The 23,834-nt window shown below is 35.5% G+C and overlaps 6 protein-coding genes across 8 annotated transcripts in view; 1 reads left to right on the forward strand and 5 right to left on the reverse strand.

Annotated features, from left to right (window-relative positions):
• Positions 1 to 3,854, reverse strand: part of LOC116350304 — a 49,094-nt gene extending 45,240 nt beyond the window's left edge. The window contains exons 1-8 of the mRNA XM_031782059.1: positions 3,714 to 3,854; positions 2,730 to 2,908; positions 2,248 to 2,305; positions 1,695 to 1,875; positions 1,441 to 1,592; positions 1,332 to 1,368; positions 1,099 to 1,253; positions 92 to 1,036 (exon numbers count right to left, since the gene is read on the reverse strand). Coding sequence (XP_031637919.1) covers positions 92 to 1,036; positions 1,099 to 1,253; positions 1,332 to 1,368; positions 1,441 to 1,592; positions 1,695 to 1,875; positions 2,248 to 2,305; positions 2,730 to 2,908; positions 3,714 to 3,854 — 1,848 coding nt within the window. The remainder of the gene's footprint in view (positions 1 to 91; positions 1,037 to 1,098; positions 1,254 to 1,331; positions 1,369 to 1,440; positions 1,593 to 1,694; positions 1,876 to 2,247; positions 2,306 to 2,729; positions 2,909 to 3,713) is intronic.
• Positions 3,855 to 5,764: 1,910 nt separating this feature from the next.
• On the reverse strand, positions 5,765 to 7,305 carry LOC116350388. The gene is made up of 2 exons (XM_031782175.1): positions 6,829 to 7,305; positions 5,765 to 6,742 (listed from the first exon to the last, which is right to left on the reverse strand). The coding sequence occupies exons 1-2, from the start codon at positions 6,899 to 6,901 to the stop codon at positions 5,937 to 5,939; spliced, it is 879 nt and encodes a 292-aa protein (XP_031638035.1). The 5' UTR covers positions 6,902 to 7,305; the 3' UTR covers positions 5,765 to 5,936.
• Positions 7,306 to 9,198: 1,893 nt separating this feature from the next.
• LOC116350414 lies at positions 9,199 to 10,932 on the forward strand. Its single transcript, XM_031782208.1, has 2 exons — positions 9,199 to 9,244; positions 9,363 to 10,932. Exon 2 carries the CDS (start codon positions 9,435 to 9,437, stop codon positions 10,752 to 10,754), a length of 1,320 nt encoding a protein of 439 aa, XP_031638068.1. The 5' UTR covers positions 9,199 to 9,244; positions 9,363 to 9,434; the 3' UTR covers positions 10,755 to 10,932.
• Positions 10,933 to 11,320: 388 nt separating this feature from the next.
• LOC116350359 (centrosomal protein of 112 kDa-like) lies at positions 11,321 to 15,086 on the reverse strand. 3 transcript variants are annotated; one of them, XM_031782131.1, is made up of 11 exons: positions 14,931 to 15,086; positions 14,616 to 14,794; positions 14,333 to 14,390; positions 13,885 to 14,050; positions 13,728 to 13,810; positions 13,558 to 13,631; positions 13,382 to 13,481; positions 13,207 to 13,293; positions 12,869 to 13,136; positions 11,845 to 12,799; positions 11,321 to 11,518 (listed from the first exon to the last, which is right to left on the reverse strand). In XM_031782131.1, exons 1-11 carry the CDS (start codon positions 14,943 to 14,945, stop codon positions 11,431 to 11,433), a joined length of 2,073 nt encoding a protein of 690 aa, XP_031637991.1. In that variant the 5' UTR covers positions 14,946 to 15,086; the 3' UTR covers positions 11,321 to 11,430. The 3 variants fall into 3 exon arrangements, with proteins under 3 accessions (XP_031637991.1, XP_031637992.1, XP_031637990.1); XM_031782132.1 differs by having other exon boundaries at positions 11,845 to 12,050; positions 12,171 to 13,136; XM_031782130.1 differs by having other exon boundaries at positions 11,845 to 13,136.
• Positions 15,087 to 16,014: 928 nt separating this feature from the next.
• On the reverse strand, positions 16,015 to 17,738 carry LOC116350389. The gene is made up of 2 exons (XM_031782176.1): positions 17,624 to 17,738; positions 16,015 to 17,433 (listed from the first exon to the last, which is right to left on the reverse strand). Exon 2 carries the CDS (start codon positions 17,413 to 17,415, stop codon positions 16,111 to 16,113), a length of 1,305 nt encoding a protein of 434 aa, XP_031638036.1. The 5' UTR covers positions 17,416 to 17,433; positions 17,624 to 17,738; the 3' UTR covers positions 16,015 to 16,110.
• A 2,861-nt stretch (positions 17,739 to 20,599) lies between these two features.
• Positions 20,600 to 21,529, reverse strand: LOC116350305 (BTB/POZ domain-containing protein 2-like). Its single transcript, XM_031782060.1, has one exon. The coding sequence runs from the start codon at positions 21,527 to 21,529 to the stop codon at positions 20,600 to 20,602; it is 930 nt and encodes a 309-aa protein (XP_031637920.1).
• Between the last annotated feature and the right edge of the window lie 2,305 nt (positions 21,530 to 23,834).

The following is a 23,834-nucleotide window of genomic DNA, read 5'->3' on the forward strand; positions in this document are numbered from 1 at the left end:
CCTCGTTCAGTGAGTTTTCCCCTTTGGTTTTTTCCTTCTCAATTTCGGCCTTCCAAAAGTGTTCGGCGTCTTTTTTCGCTTTTGCAATGACCTGCGTGTATTTTTCATTGAGATCGGACATTTCCTTGGCATGGTCATCTTTGGTCCGTTGTTTTGTTCGTTCTGCTTTCAATACGATTTGATCACGTTCGATGGTGACATCATGTAGTTTTTCCTTTAAAACATCGAATTTTGTCTTCAAATTTTTGGCAATCGAGGAATACATGTGATACGTTGCTGCCTGGACGGTGTCGTTGAGATCTTTTTCAAATGATTGTTCCCATTCGGTGTCCTCAAGGGTGGCCGTTGACGTGGGCTCTTCGATCGACTGACCATTGATACAACTCACATCACCGAAATCACCGTCCGATTTTACATTTTCCGGCCATTTTATAACAGTGGAATTAAGCAATGGCTTTTCCGGATCTTCAACGAGAGTCGTTTCAACCGATGACACAATGGTATTTTCCGGCTGATTTTCGACTGATTGAGATTGATTCCTTTCGGAATTCTCATTGGAATTTGTCTGTTTCTGAACTGATTGAGTCTGACTCTGGCTTGTTGCCATTGGAGTATGTTTCGATTCGATATTTTCGGGGTCTTGACTGACTTTAGCCTTCTTTTCACACGGCCCATCCGGTGTACCGAGCATTGCTTCTTTGCCATTTCTTTTGGCATTCGGCATTTTATCATCAATACGGTGTAACGCAATTAGAACATTTTTCTTTGGACTGATTTCCTTCAAATTCAGCTTGACTGCTGCATCAGTCCGGTCGACCCTATCTTCACTACTCGGTCTTGAAGTCGTTTTTAGAGTGGATGACTCCGACGCTTTAATTCGGGCCTTTATTCCTTTTACCATTTTGGAATTGGCCAGAGCGGGAATCACCTGCACAATATATTTGTCCAAAAGTGCCGGATTGAATGGAATTTTCGTATCGACATGATTATATGCACCAAATTTTGAACGACAATTTTTTATGTACACTTCAACCTCCTTTAGAAAAAAAAAACAATTTTTAAATTATTATTTTGATTTGTGATAAAAAGCACGTTTACCTTTAATGCTGATTTGTATAGCACCGTTGTATTTCGTGATCGATTCGGATTTGTTTCGGAGTATAAGAAGCAATTCGTCGACATGACATCCATATTCTTGTGATCACCGAAGAAACGAACATTTATCAATTGTCCGTCGATTGACATTAACTTGGCTGCAAAAATACGAATATATTGAATAAACTCAATGGAGTTGAAGAGAAAATCACTGAGCATGACGGTATGAAACTCACCTGGCCAATAATTGAAACCCATTTTCTTCGCCCAAACCTGGTGATAAAATTCAATAATAACATCGATCAATTCGATTTTCAGAATTAAAAGGCGGAAATTGTTACTTACGATTATGTGAGGATCACTACAGATTACTGTGAACCAATCATTCGGATACTTGACAGCATTGTTGTAACATTCGGGGCATTTTTTGACGATTTCTATCTCTTCTTCCATATAGTCCACCAGCGATTTGGCGATTTCCATTCGATGATGATTGTCTGGAAATCACCACAAATTTGGGAACGAGAATCAAATTTTGAATGGAACAAAAACAAATTTAGTGCATCCAATTAAGTCGAAAATGTGAACGAAAAATTTACCCAAAAACAAAATAAAGCAATTGTGAACGATCCACTGAATATCGGATAGAAAATGGTCGAAGCTTGTGTAGGTGCCGATTTTTTGCTTTATTTTCGATAAATCGACCGGGTGGACAATGGACTCGGTAATGTATGACTCTGGATAACTATCACGTCCCAGTGGGTGTTTCAGCAGATTGAACTAAAATTGAGGAATAAGATTGAACCAATTCGAGATCATCAAAAGGGTTAGATACAAAAAATTATCTATTGAAACATATGTGTCGCTGAGATGTTAACGAATCTCACCCCTCTTGTTGACAGAAGCATACATAAGTATAAGAAGGGGTGGTTGCATAATTTATTTTCATTCTCTGTGACACATATAGACTTGATAGGTATCCATTCAATGGAGTGGTTGGATTACATTAATAAAATAGCGACTATCGAACAGTATATTTTTCGATTTTATTTAGCGACTATCGAACAACGTATTTTTTTCGGCCTCTTCGTCGCCAACTATGACGTTTCACAAAATAAAAAACGAAAATTGGCGACAACAAGAGTAACTCACCGTTTTGTTTTTTAACGCCTTTTCAATGAGTAGCGGCAACATGTCCAATTCCAATTTTCTGAAAATTAATTGCATTAATCTCTTATATTGAACTAATGAACTGTCAAAAAAAAAAAATGTTGAATAGACCAGAGGACGCTTAGCTTACACGGTTTTATAACCTTGTATTAAAGATAATAATGAATTGTGCACGTGTTGTCGGCTTTTGTACGTACATGTACCGGTGTTTTTGTTTATTCATACTACCATAGCTACACTCAGTAGTCTGTGGAGTAATTACCCGACCACTCACAATTTTTCTTTTATGCTGTCATTTGTTTGCTTCACTTTAAAAATGATACAGAGCCGTGCAAAAATCTGTTAATAACATCAAATCGGTAGTTCATTCTACTGGTATTATGAATAAAATACACCGTATGACTAGGTAATTGCGCAACATTTTATCGAGTGAGCGACATACGCCCGCTACGATGAGTACTTACTTGCTTGTATTTTCAGCTTCTTTCAAATTGACACACACCGAGCACAGCCAACTGTTGGATTTACTATCGTCTTTCGCTGCATTTGGTGCACAATTTTGGTGAAACGATCGAATACAATTGGAACATTTCAGCGATGTATCCTCTCCGCAGCAACGCCAACAAAACTTATCATGTATAACCTGAAATAAAATGGACAACATAAAACAGTAAATACACGAGCAATCAGAAACATAATTTTATTTCACCTGTCGGTTTTCCATTACACTCATGCTAATTTTAATTTTTTGTGTTTTCTTAAGCTAAAAAATACGACACTTTTTTTCTAACTGTGCGATGTATTCAATTATGCGTGGCCAAACAGTGCAAATGCCGGTGATGCAATATAAACAATACGGTTTTCTCTTGACAGCAACAACATTCCGTATAATGGCCGTACATACACTTGGCGCTTCGCAGTGATGAGTGCATTTAATGACATCACTTTTGAAGTGCGTTCATATAAACAAAGGCAATGGATTTGAGCGGCATTTTTTGAATGAATTTTTTGAGGCCGATCCAATTTTTACGGAACTGAGAATTCTAATATTGATCATTTTTTTTAACGAGATTGCGTAAATTTGAATTAGAGTTTATGATTTGATTTTTTTATTTGAATTTTTTTTCGATGGAAATGATCTTTCCAAACAAAATCTGTAATCACGTCTGAAGGTTCAATGTAATTTTAACCTTTTTTGTCTTTCGAGTGACTTGATGCCAGAAAGCAAAAATATAAATGTAGCAAAGTTGATGTTGTGTCAAAAAGACCGGTTTTTTTCCAACTGTTTCCAGAGTGAAAAAATATTTTTTGAAATTGCACTCTTGGAAAGTAAAAAATTGAAACTATTGTATTAAAAAGGAAAATATTTGGTTCGTTAAGTTAGAGCCCGCCTATTTGCCTTTAGTTATTGTGTATATTTTAGACATTGACAAGTAATTGTAACTTACTCTGTTGATTTCCAATTTAATGCACTGAATTTTATGCTCTACCATTGAAATTTTCCATGATATGAGACATGACTCGATCTCATCAGCTGCCTCCGTGTCATTTATTTCCATTTCTTGTTTTTGACTTCTTGTGCACACCATTGTGAATATTCGAGCTGTAATTCAATGTCGAAGAGAAGTGAAACATGAACAATAAATATTGAAGTTCGCTCCTTGTCTCTTTATGAAAATGGCTCATTTTGCGATGGATAATGTTACTGTTACTTCACACAAATCAGAAGGGTAAAGTCTAAGTCTAAGTCTAAGATTAATCGACTTACGGTTTTTCAGTGGAATTATTTGGTAAGAAAAACGATCATGCCGAATATTTTCCGGTCTTGGTAGTAAAAAATGTTTCAAAATTCCAATACAATAAATCGTTTGTGATGTACTGTAATTTCAAATTTTTTTTTATAAAAACTATGCGAATTGATTGTTATAGAACAACTGAAACTGTTATGTAAAGCGGCTCTGATGTTTTATTGTTTTCCTTGAGTATTTGTTTATGCACGACAATATTGCTGACGGTTTGCAAGAATGGGCTTTTCTTAGTTTAAGTCAGAGTTGTTGACACTATAAAACGTCAAACTTAGTAGGGAGGATAAGGGGAAAAGTGCAAGATTTTTCTCATACTTCAAAGAGACGGTATAAAAGTGCTTTACATCCTTCCACTATTCTACTTGGGCAGAGTGTCTCATACAATGAGGCAGGAAAAGTCTTTCCGATCTTTTCAAATACAATTCAGTACAAAATTCTTTTCCCCTTTTAATATAAAACATGAAATAGTTGCTTTGGCGGAAAGCAAATCATGGGGGATCTTGAAGCAAAGGTACTCCCTACTACAAAGTATGGCAATAAGACAACACTGCTTACTAACGCCACCAAATAACTTCATATAATTCTATATAGTTCTGCGGTTGCCAGCGGTACTAATCTCTAATAAAGCGTTGCCGAGCTGTCGTTATTCCCATGCTCTGCCCTACTGACTTAATGTTACATTTTGTTTTTTCTTATGAATCATCCACCTTCCGTGTGTATGAGAAGAATATGAAAAAAAGATTACCGTAGGGAATAGAATAAACGAAAACAAAAAGAAAATATGAGATTGGTGCATGTTGATTCGGCGAGTGACTCACAATAGTTCACACTTACGATCATATATACTAAACACACAACGAAACAAAAAAGGTGTCTGTTTTCAAAGGAGAAAGAATTGAAAGAAACAAAACATGGCAATGGTATGAATAGAATGTGTATTTGAACAAATGGGTTTTCTGATTGAATTTTGCTGTTAAATACAATTTTATCATCAAGCCGTAACGATTTCAGGGAGTAAATAAGTGAACATTTGAATCGTAAATGAATAGATGAATTTTTTCTGCTTAATGATTCCCAAAATTTCCCACATAATGGTCTCTCTTGTCTTCTCTTTAACCTTTTTGATTTAATTTCAGTCAGCCAAAGTAGCCCATGATTGAATTTGGCTTTTGAATGGTGCTTGAATTTGAATGATATTTCAATGAGATCGTAAGAGAAATACCTTTTCTACATTATGTGGGCGGAAAAGTAAAATGAAAGAGAGTTATTCATGAGGAATCTTTCCACAATTCATTAAAAAAAAACCTTATTTTCTCTTTCAAAGTAAGCTTCATAAACTGGTCTGGCCTCTTCCTTTCAATTCCATCTTTCTATGCTATGCAAGTGGTAATTTTCAGCAGTGTGATAGTACCTCATTACCTTGTCTGCCCGTTCAATATAATCTCACTTTCTTCATTTTTTTACATTCGATTCAAAAATAATGATTTTTGATAAGATTTTTTCCTTCTCTGACCAAAGCGGACCAAAGATACTTACCTATTTTTTTTCTCCTGACTTGTCTTCTGAAATGCTGTAATACTCGTACCATTCAAAATGATTCACACGTGATTGAATTGTTGACCACTGCCCGAGAATGAAAATGCAGGAAATTTCACAAAATAAAAACACCATTGTGTTCTATTTTAAACGGGGTTTATTGTATCCATAATGCAAAAGTAAATAAACTGTTTCTAAACAAAAGCATTCATTATCAATGTTTGTCGTTTATGATTGTGTTTTTATGTTAATTTTTCTTCGATATAATCTATCCATACTATTCGTTCCGATTCTTAAAATACTTTGAAATTCATGCAAAACTGTTGTTAATTAATCTTTGCGATTAAGTTCAAGTGCAAAGACTGTGCATGCATCCCAGCATCCATGTTCGATGACACGCGTTGTGAGATCCCAATTCTTTTGCAATGTGCATCGGAAGTGGTAGTCAATTGGTGGTTCGATGAACCATAGCCGTACCTTATTCAAGCTCTTGTTTAATGCCAAAAACGCGACAAGTTCGGTGTGTGTAAAAGTGTCGCCGCAAAATTCCAATTCGTTGAGTTTTGGCATGGCCGTAACAATTGCGTTGCAATCATTGATGTCCAAATCGTCCCATGATTCGAGATTCGGCACCAAATGTAATTGTTCCACGTCACGATTGAGCTTGATGAAATTCATGAGTTGACCTTTGAACTCGTTGAATCCGTCGAATTTGAGATATCGCAGCTTTGGAAATTCGAACGGAACGTTCACGATGAATTCACCCCATTCAAATTGGCTGGAAAGTGTGAATTTCTTGACGTTTTCAAAGCGTACCTTTTCGTCGCCAAAGTTGTAAAAACGATCGACTGGTGCCCAAACTTCAAGTACCTCTAAATGTGTCAAATTTTCACCAATTGATTGAAGAAATTCCAAATCGAATTCGCTTCGTAACACCAATGTATGTAGCTGTGGATTCAATCGTAACATTTTATCGATCGTCAATGATTCAATCAGCTCTTCGTACTGATGAATGGCCAATGTTTTGAGTCGATCGAATTTCACTTCCAACGATTTTGGCTGCACCAATTTGACATGGGTGAGTTCCAATTCAACGACATTCGGAAACCAAATGTTTAGCCGGCCCAATTTTTTACCTAAGGGGAGAATCACAAAACAAAAGAATTAATTGGAAATAATCGATAAGTAATCGACAAATAATCGAAAAATAATCGTAGCTTACAAGTGTATATATCAATAAATTGAAATAAGGCGACCACATAAATAAAAAGAAATCTTAAATGAAAACTTTCCATTACTGAAATCGCGATAGCTAAAAAATAGCTGAAAATTGAGATTTTTATGATTGATTGATGATCGTTGTAGCGGAGATCTGTGCATAGAGAAAAAAAAATGGAATAGCAAATTGTGTGTACAACATTGATTCCATGTGTGTTGTTCTCTCCACTGCTACTACTACCACCACAATCAAATCTCAATTTTCAGCAAATCTTTTTGCTGTCGCGACAATAATGTAATAAATACATGTGGTCAAGCCTTACATTCTAATGGTTTTCAATAATCTCTCACTCACTCAGTCGCCCAGACACACAGTCTCTCTTTCTATCCTACATACATTCTGTTTTCTTCATTGTCATTTGGCAATGTCATAGTATGGATATTAGAATTAATGTATAATCGACAAATAATCGAAATAATCGAAAATAATCGAAATAATCGAAAATAATCGCAATAATCGAAAAAGAATCAATAACAATTATTAAATAATAGAAAGGTAATTTTTTACCCAACAAACTGTCCGAAATTTTCAGTTTTTCGATGTTTTCCAATGGTTTGACGAGCGTATCGAAGTGATCGCGATGGCATTTCACCAATTCCAATTCAGTCAATGAATCGATACAGTTGACAAGTAATGATTTTTCGATTTTCAGCATACGTTTGTGCAAGAAATTGACGCGCATCTTCGATACCAAATCACCAAATTGACGGAAGAACGGCAACGCTGTGGAGGCTTCAATGTCAATCGAGTGACAACTAGCTGTGGTCGACATCGGAGAAATGTTCAAATCAACCCGTTTCATGCGATAGCGACGTGAATATACCCATCGAGCGGGTGGCACGAATCGTACATTACTTTCGGCCAGATTCACCAGGTCAAACCAATCCAAATAGTTGCAGATTGCCTCTAAACAGTCATCGTTTACGGCCACCAATTTCAATTGTGAAGGTAACGTCAGTTTTGCCTTCTTTTGGCGAACATTCAATTGTTCCATGGGCTCCTGGGCACGAGGTCGCTTCACGATTTTCATCGATGACAATTCTATGGTCGACGACGAATTTCCCATTTCCCTATTTCGCAGCAAAAAAAAATAAATGAAAATAATGTCAAATAAATAGTTGAAGGTTGTCCGAATTATTTGGTCCGAAATCTCGACGAAATAAACGAAAAAATTCACGATAAACTTACATCTTGTTTAGTGTTCGAATTATTCTAGCTAAATGTTGGCCGGTGTTTGAGCGTTGTGTTCAAGGCAAATGTTGTCTAAGGACTGATTGATACAATCTCGCATGCATTAGTTTGTGCTAAAATTCAGGATAAAATCTGCTTGAGGACCGGAATTTCATATTTTCAACAAACAGAAAGACAATGCTTCTTTTGGAAATGATGCTAAAATTACTGCAAGAACTACACACAATGTCCTAATTCATACCACAGTATTATGCGTCTTTTTGAATTGAACTGTTTGTGTCTATATATTTCGATTTGGATGCTTCCACTGAAAATATGCTGAGCTTGTGGAATTTTTCACAATTTTTACTCGATGGTCGACATATTGCTGCTTAATTTTTGTATACGATAAAAATGTCGTGATAAAAGAGCGTCTGTTTTTATGAAATTCAAAAAACTATGCAAAAGGCTTTGAATGGCGTGTTTGACATCTCAAGTCATTCCAGTGTTAAAATAACAAAAGAACCAACTAAAGTCGAAAGAACAAATGAGAGCCTGAAACCCAAAACAAATTATAAAAATTCTTTTCGGAAAAAGAGCATAAGAAATTATTGAGCACAAAACGAGAATATAGAGAACTGAGAGTTAAAACAACACATAGAATACTGAGAGCAAAAGTAGCTCTCAATTCTGTATATTGTATTTTAACTCTCAGTTTTTATTCGCCTTGTATATCTTTTTATTTGGAACCGCTAACTGAATTTATATTCTGTTTTAATTCTCAGTTCTGTATATGCTCTTTTAACTCTCAGTTTTTTTTTATCGCCTTTTTCATTTAAAATACATTCTTATGCTTTTTTTTCGAAAAGAATTTTTATAACTTGTTTTGGGTTTCAGGCTCTCAAATATATTTTCTTTTTTTAAATCTTTTTGATTTTCATATTGAATCAAAATACACAAAAAATACCATTCATTTATGAAAACTGAATGTATTTTTGTTGTTATTGTATTCTAATTAGGAACATTGGGTACAAATGCCATGCTATGAACGCTTCCGGCGACAATTATCTTTTACATTATGTGAACGCACTCGATGCGCCATTCAAATGTCAAACTTCATCTTTGATTTCTGATCACTTCCATCGTCATCAACGGAGAAAATTGTGGAAAAGTCTAGGAAAAACTAAATGTAAGCACTAGTCCACGGACAAAAGCTCAATTTGAATGGAAATAGTACCAAATACCTTGATATAGTCATCAAATACGTTCCCTTTTTCTTTTTCGTTACTTTTTTTCGTAAAAACAAGGCCAACCAATTATTTTTTCCACGAAAAAAAATTCGTCAACAAATTGCACGCAAAAAACCGGCAGCGATAAAAATGTCAGCACCAACTACCTACAAAATCGGATCGATCAACGTGCTTAGTTTCTATTTGGATGATGAAACTGCCGACGTACATTTTCTATTCAAAGTGGCCGATGATGAATGGATAAAAGTGGCAGCCCATAAAACGCTCCTGGCCGCCAAAAGTGATGTGTTCAAAACGATGTTTTGCGGTTCGTTAAAAGAGGCGGGTGAAGTAAAAATTGCTGATTCAAATCCAGTCGTGTTCAAAGAATTTCTCCAGTTTTTCTATCGTGAAGAGGTGGAATTGGCGCCAGAAAATGTGCACGATGGCATTTATTTGGCGGAAAAGTATAATGTTACCGACGCTCTGCAAAAGTACAAACAGCATTTGAAGCATACTCTTACCGATGAAAATGTTTGTTCCGGTTACGGTGCGGCCATCCTTTTGGAATTGGAAGATTTTCGAAAAGCATGTCAAACACTCATTGCGACAAATACAAAAAAGATATTTGCATCGTTGGACTTTTTGGAATGCAAACCGTTGGCTTTGTTAAACATTTTAAAATTGAATCATCTATCGTGCACCGAACTCGATGTATTCAATGCATGTATTGAATGGGTTAAAACGACCAGCGGTGAAAATTATGTGACAAGAATGTTGCTTGAAAATTATCTCGGCGAATCGTTTTATTACATTGACTTTGGTTCGATGACACTTGAGGATTTTCTTACGCTGTTACCGATGCACGGCAATCTTTTTATCGGCGATGACTACTGCGAAATTATTCAAATGATTGTCAACAAGTCATTTCAATCGACCAAATTTAAGGGGAATCGTCATCAAGTGGCGGTATGTCATTTACAACAAAGTCTGACAACATCTTCCAAGGTTATCAATAGATTGCGACAATATGAATACACAACGTTTTTCACAAATCGGTCGATTTGTTTGCATCAAATTGTTTGCGCGGATTTACTTGAACCGTTTAAGGAAAGAGAAACAAAACGTTCGGGACCAACGGATTTTGTGAGCGAAGTTACAATCACGGAAATTGATGCTCGGAATTTGGACCACAAATTGGTATTGTTTGAAGAAAAGGTGTATTTAAACTACAACAGCAAAACTACAATTGGAATGCCAGTGCCGATTTTGATCAAACCAGATTTTGAATACAAAATTGAGTTTAAGCAAAATCCGAGTGGTTGCCGCTTCAAATACTTACCATTGATATCAAACGTTCAAATTGACACGGATGTTACGATGCAATTCCGAGAAAAAGGCGGTTCAACGTCCAGAAGCCTGATTACAACACTCAATTTTTGCCGAATTTGCGCCAATGAAGTGGCATAACATTTTTGTCACATTTAAAAACATGCAATATTTTTTTTACTCTAATTTTAGATTAACTACTATTAAGTCGTTAATAGTATTATTATGAAATTTATTGATTGGTCGTTTTTATACAAATGAAATAAGAACAATATAATCACCCACATTTGATATTGGGATATTGCTTGAAATGTGATATACTTGGGAAGTAAAAAATAAATTTATCAAAAATATTTCATATACGATTTTGTTATCCTCTAGGATATTTAAGAACAAATATGTAGTTCGAAAGATATAAATAAATCAACAACGTTAAATTCAGCTTTACATTGTTTATCTACTTAAATTTCAATACAAATTTAGTCGTATCATATAGTTAGCGGGTCGGTGTAAATAAATCTTATAAATATTTCAGAAAACAGCACTGGAATGATGTATCTGAATCTTTCTCCATAGGCCTCATTTCAAGTGAAAGAAGCAACAAATTCACCATAGAGCTTATTTTTTCTTAACCAAAATAATAATTGCACAAAATCTGAAATTTACACATGTATGTCACATTGATTTTTTTATTCTCAAAGTTCATAATGAATCAATACAATTTTCTCCATAAATGCTGATCATTTTAAATGTAAAAATAAAATGTATAAAAATATTCTAATTTCCAGTAGATTGTGCTTGATGAAGTGTTATTGCTTCAATCGTCGACTGAATCGCTTTCATTTGCGTTTGTTTCACTTCGCCCGTCGTCGCTATCGGACACTTTTGGATCCTTCCAAGTGTTCCTGCAGTGCAAAAAAAATCGAAAATTCAAAATTATCAAAAGATTTTTGGAATTGCCCACGGTAACATGGGAAAACTAAAAAGACACAACGTCCTGGATCTCATGACAGAGTTTAACGAAAGTCAACATATTAAACACAACAAAGAATAAAGACACCGACTGGACCCTGATCATGTCATCAATGTTCAAATCGTATTTGGAATTTGAGTATTGATTCATTTATTGGCCCCATCAAATTTTGGTTCCAAACAATGTCTTCATCGTTCGTTATTTAAAAATGTGTAAAATAAAATAGAGAATATAAAATAAACTAGCTTGTCAAATCACCATGTTTGTTTACATGCAGCACTGCAATATTCCACTATAATTCCGCAGCCTTTACATTTCATATTTTTCTCGACATTTTTTCGCACTTGATCGGCAATGTCAATGCACTTTTGTTTAAGCTTCAGTTCATAATTGACCTTTTCATCATGAATTTTCTGCTGCATTTCAGTCACTTTGGCCCGCTTTTCCTCTTTTAACGCGTCAATTTCATTGATAAGATCGATTTTCTCTCGATTGTTAACCTCCATCAATTCCGCCTTTTCATCGTTGAATTTCTGTTCAATGTCGGCCAATTGTTTAGCGTGTTCCATTTTCAACGCTTCAATTTCATTGGCATTTTGTCGATTATTCGCTTCGATATGTTCGGCGATTTGTATTCCAAAGTTTTTGTTAATATTTTTAATTTCAATGGCTGTGTCATCTTTAACCATTTGCAATTGCGCCGACAATTGTTTATTTTTTTCACGAAGATCCGTCAATTCCCTGGTAAATTCCTCTCTAGAGGTCATTAAATCGCTGTTCAGTGCTTGTGTTTTAAGTTCATGTAAATGCATCAAGTCAAGTACGCTTCCTTGAATGAATCTCATGCTTTGAACAATCTTTTCAAATGTATGTTTCCCAGTTGAGGCCGTGCTATTTTCATCATCGATTTTTGTGCAGCCAGTCTCGCTGGCAATGAGTACGGCACCGTTTGATGTTTTCTCTTCAATATCAACATAATTTACCATCGATTCATTTTCATGTGATCCATTGGTGTGATTTTCGACCATTTCATCGGTATCGGCCAGTTCTCTGTCGGGACTGTATTCGTGCCGTTCAACCAGGTGTACTTGCGCCAATTGCCCTCCGAATTCGTCACTAAATCGAACCTTCTTCTGTAATGGTTGATCTTCGGTAGATGCATTCTTTCGCTTCATATTTGCACCTGAAGCAGCGGCAGCACCGTTTTGAATACCTTTTTCATGTGGTGGATCATCGATTCGTTTCAATAAAATAATCAATTCTTTACCAGTCGAATATGTACCTGGTTTTGACAGATCCACATTGAATGTTTCATAGATTTGGTTTGATGGTGTCGCCTCTTCTGTGTCACTCGTCAAATCCATGATACTATCCATCTCACCATCATCGTCTTCCTCCTCGCTGTCGAGCACAGTGGCAGGCTCCTCTTTTACCTTGAACAGTCCATCAATGTAGTCTTCGTACGATGCCGGATCAAAAATCGTTTTCGTTTCCGCTAATTTGTACGAACCGCATTTATTTCGAACATTTTGTATGTAAGCGTTGCATTCCTGAAAATAAAAAAAAACCAACGATTTAATATTCGAAAAACTATTGTCTAGAGACATTCATCTGACTTACTTCCAATGCTGATAAGTATGTTTTGGATGTTGTGCGTGGAGGTTTTGGGCTTTTATTTGAATACAAATAGCAACTTTTGGCCGGTACCTTAAATTAGAAATAACATGAATTCTGTTTGTTTCCCATTGCATGCACCAAATCTTTGGCACACATACGAAATCACATAATAAGTTACCTTGGCTTGTGTGTGATCACCGAAGAAATCGATACTGATCTGTTGATCGTTGATGGCCATAACCTTGGACGGCCAATGTGTGAAACCAGGCAACTTCGCCCTGAAAAAAAAACCAACGATTTAGAGTCAATATTCGAATAACTAGAGACATTCATATGACAGTGTGCTCTTTTTACCAGACAACAATGTGCAGTTTGGAGCAAACCATCGTGAACCATCGCTTCGGATACTTGACGGCATTCTCGTAACACTGGTAATATAGACAAAATTTAAAATAATTTTTTAGCAAATCTCAAACTGAAAATTGAAGAGGAAAGTGTTTTTTTTTCAATTGGGCAAGACAAACCTCGGAACAATTTTTAATGTCGGTGATTTCATCTTCGACGAGTTTCGACAGGACACGAGCCGCATTTGTTATCTCGTGATCATCTTTGGATGAAAAATGAACAATTTCATGTAATGTGAAGGGAATAATGGTTTTGTGATGTAAAAGAGATGATTACCTGTGTACAAAAGCACACTGTTGTGTCGTATCCAAGAAATGTCACTTTGAAATTCGGCAAAGCTGGTGTATTCATCGATTTTCTCTTTGATTTGTATCAAGTCGATGGCATTGGTAATGGATTTTGAACAATCACCCCATGGAATTGGCTTTTTCAACAAATTGAGCTGAAAAGAGTATTTAAATTTAATAAGATAACCTCAAAAACTACTAAAAATTCACAGCGGTTCATGAACATTTTCTTTGCATCTCTACAAGCCACTCATTATGTATTCAGAGAATTAAAAAAAAACCGTGGGTGCAAACTACTGTTCCAAAGTAGTCAGAAAGTAGTCAGCTGGCCAACTCGATAGACAAAGAATGCTCCAATGAAGTCTTTCACACGCTCCCAGTGAGGTCTTTATCATCACTGCTAAAAATATGATTGAATCGCACTTGATCGCACTTACCGACTTTTCTTTCCAAATTTTATTCATGAGCACGGGCAACATTTTCAGTTCATTCTCCCTGTAAATATCGAAACATTTGGGAATCATTTAATCGAATTCTTTTAAAAAGGGTACTTTCAATGTTTTATTGTATTCTGTATAGAAATATGTGTTATAATTGTTTCCAACTAAACCAATGACTCACGAATTCAGTCTTACAAACTCAATTTTTTTCTGTCAAACATTGTAAATGTGAAACGACCCAGAACCTTCTTAAAAGAAAATTTTTACAAAAAATGCTTACTTGTCATTTTTCTCGTCAATTGCAAAGCAAACCGAACAACGCCAATTGTCCTCTTCGATGACCGCATCGGAATTTATTTCACAGTTCCTGTGAAACGAACGATTACAATAGCCACACTTCAATGTTGCTGCATCCTCATCGCAATGCCAGCAGAGTAAATCTGGTTCAACCTTCGGAAACTATACAAAAACGAAATCGCTTAGCAAAAGATGTCAATCTGGTGGTTTTTTGCTCGTTCAAATCACATTTGCATGACATTGTGTGTCGAAGATACAAAATGGAATATGGTGAAAATGAGTTCGTTTCAAATGTTACCTGTGATGATGTCATTTTTCCCAATTCAATGGTTTTTCTTTACAATTGATATAATTTTGATATCAAATTCTTTGATTTAGTGATAAAAACACTAAAAATATCTTCAATTTAGTTTTTTCCCACAATTATTGAATTTATCTAAATGTTAACACAGTACGTGTGTTCATTCGAATAAATTTCACTAATCTTCCCTGTGACAATGTGTCGCTTTGACAGTTCGCGCGTGAATATGTTCAATGTATTTGATGCTATTTAATTTGAATGAAATCGGAATTCAAGCGTTTTTTAGTTATTAATGTATAAAAAAAGCCAAAAATTATGATTTTTTCAAATAATTTCCGTTTTTTTTAAAATTAGTTTTTAGTAGCTTTTGCATGAAAAAAAAAACACACACACAGTCAGCCTATGTTGAAATGAATAATTTTTGATAATATCTCTCTTTTTGAAGAAGGATAATTGTATAACAAATACGCAATTATGTAAAAACCCAAAGAGAAATAGCGAAAAAGTTCGATTTGATAGATCAGAGGCGTGGTATTTGACTTTTGACCATAGCAAATCGTAAGCAATATTCACATTGAAGGACTATCAGCGATAGCGTGGGGAATCGTACACATTTTGAATGAATCAAATGTAATGGAAGCTGATTCGCTGATGGGGCTTTTGATATTTCCAACAATGCACGTTGAACTGGTATAAATACAGTGGATCAATCCACAATTGAAATCCATTTAAAGGAGGTACTCCATGTACATGTACAGCCACTATATTGTGTTAATAAACACAATCGGTATCCAATAGGTATCGCGTGGAAAATTCATTCAGTTTTGAGTGGGGCCATACACACAAATGCTCATGAACGTTTCAATTTCCACAAACAATTGCAACCAATAAGGAACGAAGTGAATTAGGGTGACCTTTGAATTGATAAAAATTCCGTGGAAAAAAATCCATGCTGTTATTGGCATCATTGAGGTGCGGCCCATGCGTTTCTTGTCGACTCTTTCTTGTATTCAGGAATGGAAAAATGATATGGAATGAGTGCAATGCTGTATTGAAAATAAACTACATAAAACTCTTGAAATAAGCTGATACAACATAAAAAGAGGCGGTCCTTTATTTGATATCAATCAGTACCTGTATAAAATGGTATAAATAAAAAAATTAATTTGTCTTAAAATTAAATCTTATCAAATCGCAGTATATAATGCCAATTTGGATTTTTCGTCGCCTTCCATTCGGTGACTGTCCATTCCTTCTCGATTTCGTCTCGAACATAATGACAAAATGCTCGACATTCCAAGTGATGACCAAACTTGATGCTAAATTGCTTTATATTAGACTGATGACATTCAGACAGTAGTTCCAAAAGTTCGTTCCACAAAAATGAGTCCTCGGAAACGGTCAGTGCCATAAGATCCTTCAATGTTTTGATAATCGACATCACACCATCATGAAAGCCATAAGTATCGATTGTTTGGTTCAGCAGCATTAGTTCTTTGAGTTGTATGTTTTGTTTGATGAAATTAAAAACGTCATAGTTGTATTTAGTTGAACCGCCGACGTACAATGTTTCCAGTTTTGTGAAGTTGAATGGAAAATTCAGTGCGAATTCATCTTCTTCATGCCATGCGAGTAAGGCGAACTTTTTCACATTTTCGAAGAGAATCTTCTGTCCATCACCGAGGCTCATGAATCGATCATTGGGTACTTTAAGATAGAGCTCTTCAAGTTGTGGTAGGTTGATTGACTGAAGAAAGTCTGCATTATAATCACGATATAAGTGCAATGATTTCAATTGTGGATTAACGTGAAGCATTGTCTCGATGGTCGACAGTGGTATCTTTCCTTTATTATCACAAATTACCAAGTGTTTCAGGGCTGGCCATCGTTTTTCCAACGATTCCGGATGCGATGTTTTAACGTTTTCCAATTTTAATGTGACCAATTTCGGGAACCAAATGCCCAATCGTGATAGGTTTTCGCCGATGGTAGTGCTTTTGAGCACTAGACTGTCGACTTTATGGAACGGTTTTTTGATTTGCTCAAAACATAATTTGCATTCAAATAGCTGCAAATCAACAACTGAGCTGGTGCAATTTTTTAGCAACGATTCTTCAACTTTGACTTGATTCGAATCCAGATGTTTGATGGCCAGCTTCAATGTGTTTGAACCAAAATATTCGAAAAACGCCGATGCATCGATGGTTATTTTTGATGTCGCACCGGTATTATCAACCGTGCGAAGGGCACCAGCTCTCAATGTAACACGCTTTTTACGATATTGACGGAAAAATGCGAATCGAAGCGATGTAAGGAATCGTTCATCTGATACGGCCATGTTGAACATATCTTTCCAATGTAAATTCTGGAAAATCGACTCTAAACAATCGTCATTCACTTCCATTAGCTCCAGTGGTACTTCTTCGGCATCTTGGACGACAATTTCGTCTTTTTGATCGACACAAACTGGTTCGACAGCCATTTTAGTCTTTCACTGAAACTAAAAACGAAAGAAAAATAGAATATAGTGGTTTGTGGAACCATGAAGACACTGAAAGTGTCAAAACGGATTATTATTGAAAAAAAAAATCACTTTGGTCGCTTTGGTTCTTTTTTGACTCCGATTTGATACTCAAATAAAATATGTTTTTATTGTAAAAAGAATAAAAAACCCAAAAAAAGATACTCACATAATCAGTGATTCCGTTTTGTTGGTGCAAATGCAGTACAGTTTTGACAGAATTAATTTGGCGTCATGTATGTGTGAGTAAGCAAAATAAGCCACAGGACCTAATTAGGCATCTGTCTCAGCCAAGCTTGATATGAACATTGAACGATGACATGCATTAGAACGCACTCTCTCTCGTCATCTTTACGTATAAACTTCTGTACCTAATGATGCTGTGCCAATTCTGTCACTCGCACACACACCCAACTGTCTGTGAATTTCAGCACTTGATGCTTGTATTAGTGGTCAGTTGAAAGCAAACGTTGAATATTTACATTTATGACCAATTCTACGAATTGAAAGAGACCTTTTGACATTTGATGACAACAAAACTGATAGAAACCGCTTTTCAAACAAGATATACTTACAGATATTCCGCCAATTTTAATAAAAACATTTCAACTGCTAATAGAACAGTTCTTTGTTTCTAAAATACAATGGTGTTTGTTTGGAGCTAAAAGTTCTTCAAGTAATAAAAACACAATGAATTTTCTTCATATGATCGAATAAATCGGTGATTTATATTTTAGATTTTTTTCAGTGAAGTCATGATTTTCTATGCTTTTTAACATGATTTTATCTCTAAAATATAAAATAAACTTCAGAGCTTATCAAATCTCAAAATAATCAGTTCGGTTGGTGTTGGTAATTCGATGACATTCCATTTGTATTTGATTTGGGTTTCGATTGATTTTCGGAATGCTTGAACTTTAGATGACTTCTTAAATGCCATGTACAATTGTGTCACACTTGTCCGATGACATTCATGAACAAGCTCCAAACGATTGTCTTCTGTAAAATTGTCACCGATAATTTTCAGTCGACATAATTTCGGCAGTGATTTGACAATTGCAATCAGCTCATCGTACATCAATCCATCTTTGATGGTCCATAGCAGCAGTTCGTTGAGATTTGTATTTTGTTTGATGAAGCTCAAAATGTGACCGTCAAAATGTGTCGTGCCATGCAAAAACAACTTGTTCAGGTTTGTGAATTTCAACGGCATGTTGACCACAAATACACCCGTTTGTCCGGTTTTATTTTGTGTGAACAGCAAGTTCTTGACATTTTTAAAATGAATCGTTTGATCGTCAAAATTCTCGAATCGATCTTCGGGCACTTCCAACCAGAGTGATTTCAATTGCGGTAAATATTCATTGACGGACCGAAGAAAGTCAACGCTATAGCCTTGATTTAAGACCAACACTTTCAATTGTGGATTGAATTGTAACATTTTACCGATTATTGCGGCTGGAATTTTGTTCGAACCATAAAAGCCTAAATTTTCGATTTTCGGAAAATGTGCGGCCAATAATTTGGGCTGCAGTACAATGGTGGTTTTTAAGTCCAGAGCGATGACGTTCGGAAACCACTTGATCAATCGCGACATTTTTTGACCCAACACACAATCTTTGAGCACAAGACTCTTCACATTTTTGAATGGTTTGTTGATGCCATACCACGCACTTGAGATCAGCTTCAAATTCACAACGGACTCAGCACAATACTTGAACAATGCATTTTCAATGTCAGTTGCAAACCAAATGCCGTTCACGGTTAGATTCACAATGTGTGGACCAAAGTATTCGAGAAATTTGATCGACATTTTCTTCGGAATTTTGATGGAATCTGTTTCGACGGTGATTGGGTCGTTGTGAGAACTCACAACCAATACTTTCTTGCGGTGACATTGCGAAAAGGCTAGACGAAGCGATGGAATAAAACGGCTGTCGGCTGATGCCATGGAGAACATATCTTTCAGTTCTAAATGCTGGAAAACGGCCGCCAAGCAATCGTCGTTGATTTCAATCAGTTGCATTGGAACAATGTCAATCTTTAACTTTTTATGATCACCATCTTCGCTCCATTTGTCTTCTCGTGACCGTTTTGTGGTGGTGGAATCACGTGGCAGAGGCATATTCGCCATCGATCTATCGAGGAATAAAACGCAAAGATGATAGGTAATGTGATAGTGACCCTTTTAACCTTCGATAAAGGCATAAATTGAAAGGATACCTACTTTTTTGACATCACTTCGGTTTTCTCAAATTGACGTTCGTTTTCAAGCATTGTACTTCTATATAGCTCAGCTGGTACTAAATGAACACCCTTTATTGTGTTCAATTTTGAGTTGGAAAAATGCTGCGTATAATAATTTAGTTTGTATACGTTTAGTAGGTATAAGTAAGCATCTCATCAATATTGGTGAATCAATAGAATATTTATGCTCCATATTGGGCGTGAGATAGTCATAGTCAGAATGTTCTCTTCTTTACACTCATAAGGCATACATTATACTTTGATGTAAAGATATAATGAAAAGAAACAAACGGGTCCATTGCTTCCGACAAAGCATTTGTTTTCATAGGTTGACGATTTGAGATATTATTGTATCTCGATTTTGTTGTGTTCGTGAAATTATTGAAATAAATTAAAAGAAATTCCATTGTTCTACAGAATTTACAACGTAAAACTACAGAAGACTTGGAATTGTGTTTTTATAGGTCAGTTTTTACCATTTTAGCTAATTTTTGTATGGAAAGTATACAAAAGATTATCGCAAAATGTTCTCGTACCAGATTTACAGATTTTCATATCACGTGACGTGATGGAGCAAAACTGCCACCACCATTGGACTCTGATAAATGATAATATTCAGAAATATTTTTCTCAAACACAGTTTATTTATCGCATTAAAAAATATTGAATAGAAAAAAAGGTGTTTCTTTATTGAAAATTCTTTATGAGAAAAAAGTTACAATGTATTTGTTGGTTTTTATTCATTTTGAAATTGATGCTTAGTCGATATTTATATCAAATTTTATTGAACTTCAAACCGCTGAAAACGTTTACGGCTTGGTTTGTACCCGGCTGAAGATAACAATCGTGGAAACTTAAAATAATATCGGAATCCATTTCCACAACTGTTTCCATTACCTTAATTTTGAAACAAAAGGTGGAGGTATCTGTTCCCAAATCCACCTTTCAAATCTTTAACATACTCGATTATCTTTGTTTCATTCCATTCTACTCCGCGTAATTTGTTGTTGAACAATTTTGGTTCAAAATCTTTGGATGGAATCATCTGAATAACTTCCCTGAGTTCATCGGCTGAAAATAGATGTCCAAATGATGCAATAAGTTCAGAAAACTGCGCAAACGACATCAATCTAAAGCGAATTTCATAAAATAGTTCACCGAGGTGTATTTGCATTAATTCTTTGGTGACTTCATTTTGTTGACTCGTTGCTTTGACCCACGATACACACGCCTTAAATACATCTGTTTCATAGCACGACAGTAGATCCAGTTTCAAAATTTTGAGAAGCGTTCCGACGGTGCAGTTCAGAAAGCCATCGGATTGGAATACATCTTCGGTATTGATGGAAATCACTTTTTCACACATTTCTTTCATCTCCTTGAGATCAAGAACTAAAGCAGTATCATAAGCGGAGCATACGTCATCAACGGTGAGATTATATCTTAAAAATCGGTGGCCAACGCTCAAACATTCGGATACATTATACTTCTGTCCAAAATTCATGACCTCGCCGAAGTTTTCCATTGTCAACTGAACTCGACTGAGGTAGAAAAATTGAAGAAACTCCTTGAATGCGGAGACGTGGATATCGGTCAATTTCACGTCACCCAATTCTTTGATGTCGCCGAAGAACATTGCTTTGAATACATTGCTAGCCGCGGCCAATTGACATTTATGCGCCGGAATTCGTTCGATTGCATCGTCGTTGTTACCAATTTTTACGGCAAAATACACATCAGCTGTGTTATCGTCCAAATACAACTTCTCGCCAAGGCTTTGAACCGTTTGATTGGCATAGTCCGTGACTGTATTTTGGTCGGTAGACATTTTGGCCTTTGATTTGTTGATTGATTTTACTTTGAATGGCTGTGAATGTTGAAGTGATTTGGAATTATTTGATCGAATCAAGCAAGTTTCGAATAAATTATTATTTTTCAATATTTTTATTCTAACATACCTTTTATTAAATGTATGATATTCCCTTTGATCTGAGGTCCTGATAGGCAAAGGCTGATATAGCTATTATTGGTCGACAGATCTAAAAAATTGTGTTGTACTTGGTTCAGTATTTTATTATTTTAATGACACCGTTTATTTAATTTATTTGTTTAAATTATCACCTTTGTTTTCAATAGTACTGTTTTTTATGTTTCAGCTCAAATATTTCGCGGTAACAAAAAATAATATAAAAAAATATATAAAAAATAACGATACACAGAGCCTTGAAAGAGACGCTTTACATGTGCCTATGCTAATGATTTTTACATTTGATTATGAACAGTATGTAAAAGGAAGACATTTTTCAATTTTAAATTCACTTTAAAGAATAGAAAAAAAAAAAGAAAATAGAAGAAATGTGTAGAAACATTCACTAATGGTCTTTTGGGTGCGTTCACTAATGAAATTGATGCCTTTAACACACTTGTGTTAGTTAAGTTGTCTGTATCAAAAAATTCGGTGCCTTAATGAAGTTCGAGGCGAAGGCCTATTCAAAATGGTTGTTTTTCCAACCAAATCTCGAGAAAAAAACTGATTCATTACATTTACCAAAATCATGGGCTAGCGCCATCTGGGGTTTCAAAAAGATTACCACGAGAAAAATACCACATTTTTGTCTCTGGGTATGTAAAGGGAAAATAGTTTTCATATATCTTTCACACAAAAAATAAACCTGACAAATCATTTTAGGATTCCTATTAAAATATTAATTTGTAAGGTTTCCTTATAATATGGCAACATTTTATTAGGAAACCTTTAAATAATAAAACATGTTTTGTTTCAACACAGTGAAGTTGGCTTTGACGTTTAAGCGCGCCAATTTATCAGGATTCCTGTTAAAATATTGCGATTTTATAAGGAAACCTAACAAATTCATTTTTTAATAGGAATCCTAAAATAATTTGTGGGGTTTATCTCTTGTGTGTTGACTGCAATTATGGATTGGTGTGAGAAAAGTCGACAAATTTGCACTGAAAATAAACCAAGAAATAAACTCATTAACTATCACAACCAAATGATCCAAACAACTTGTCCGAAAAAAATGTAATTAGGGGTCTGTGTGAGTGTGTGATCCACCTGTATGAGAGTCGGTTGAAGTCATGCTAGGTGACATTATGAATGCAATGCGTTAGTGGCATCAGTTCCATTTGTGAGTTCAAGCAAAAATCATCTTCATTTCAGTAAATATTTTTTACATCATTCTCGAGCTGTATTAAAAAAATTTGAATTAAGTATTTCTTTAAAGTGATCAAATCGAAATTGTTTTTCATTAAAACATGTCTACATCGTCATTTTTGAAACTAATCCTCTCAAGACTTAAACGAATCGATATTGATACCGGATACGTTCCAAAATCGAAGGCAAACTATTTGCCATCAACGTTTTTGCGAAAATTGTATCTGGATGAGGAAACAGCCGATGTTTTTTTTGTGTGTGGCGATAAAAGGGATCGTGTCGCAGCCCATAAACTAATTTTATCAAGTGCAAGCGATGTATTCTACGACTTGTTATACGGAAAGTCGACCGACAAATCCAAAAGTGATATTGAACTACCAACAACATCAGCATCGGTCTTTATGGATTTCTTGCAATTTATTTACATGGACGAAGTAAACGTTCACTCTGATAATTTAACCGAAATCTTTCATCTGGCGTATAAATATCGCATAGCTATTCCCCGTTTGTTTTACGACCTGAACATTGTGCCCGAAGTAGACTCGCCGCGGCATATTTTGAATGCACTCAACGATGATTGTATTTATGAAATCCTACAAAAACTACCGACCGTTCGAGACTATCTGAATGTGGCAGAGGTGTGCATTCAATTTCAAAAAAATGCAAAAGTCGCTTACCCATCAAAGTATAAGGAATTGGTTATTCAAAATCGTGAAGTGAATATGAAAGAATCGAACAATTTGGACCATCATCGGTTGAAATCTTTTCTCAGCATTTTCGGTTTGTCTGTGCAGTCAATTTGTTGGGATAATTCTGATCTTTGGCTAGAAACGAGAGACGTTCTGCATATGATCGCTAATTGTTGCTGGAAATCATTGATTCGATTCGAAATGGTTGGCGAATCTTTAACAGAAAATCAACTCATCCAGTTTCTTCGATTAAATCCACAATTGAAAAC

The sequence above is a fragment of the Contarinia nasturtii genome, unplaced genomic scaffold (assembly GCF_009176525.2).
Source record: "Contarinia nasturtii isolate CC-2019 unplaced genomic scaffold, AAFC_CNas_1.1 Cnas_scaffold_4084, whole genome shotgun sequence".
Classification (NCBI taxonomy): Eukaryota; Metazoa; Arthropoda; class Insecta; order Diptera; family Cecidomyiidae; genus Contarinia; species Contarinia nasturtii.

Coding starts and splice junctions, on each gene's coding strand:
- LOC116350414 (XM_031782208.1), top strand. CDS start 9,435: ATGTCAGCACCAACTACCTACAAAATCGGATCGATCAACGTGCTTAGT.
- LOC116350305 (XM_031782060.1), bottom strand. CDS start 21,529: ATGTCTACCGACCAAAATACAGTCACGGACTATGCCAATCAAACGGTT.
- LOC116350388 (XM_031782175.1), bottom strand. CDS start 6,901: ATGGAAAGTTTTCATTTAAGATTTCTTTTTATTTATGTGGTCGCCTTA. Junction 6,743..6,828: donor ATTTATTGATATATACACTT/GTAAGCTACGAT, acceptor TTCTCCCCTTAG/GTAAAAAATTGGGCCGGCTA.
- LOC116350389 (XM_031782176.1), bottom strand. CDS start 17,415: ATGGCTGTCGAACCAGTTTGTGTCGATCAAAAAGACGAAATTGTCGTC.
- LOC116350359 (XM_031782130.1), bottom strand. Junction 13,294..13,381: donor GTGATCACACACAAGCCAAG/GTAACTTATTAT, acceptor TTCTAATTTAAG/GTACCGGCCAAAAGTTGCTA. Junction 13,137..13,206: donor CATACTTATCAGCATTGGAA/GTAAGTCAGATG, acceptor TTTTATTTTCAG/GAATGCAACGCTTACATACA.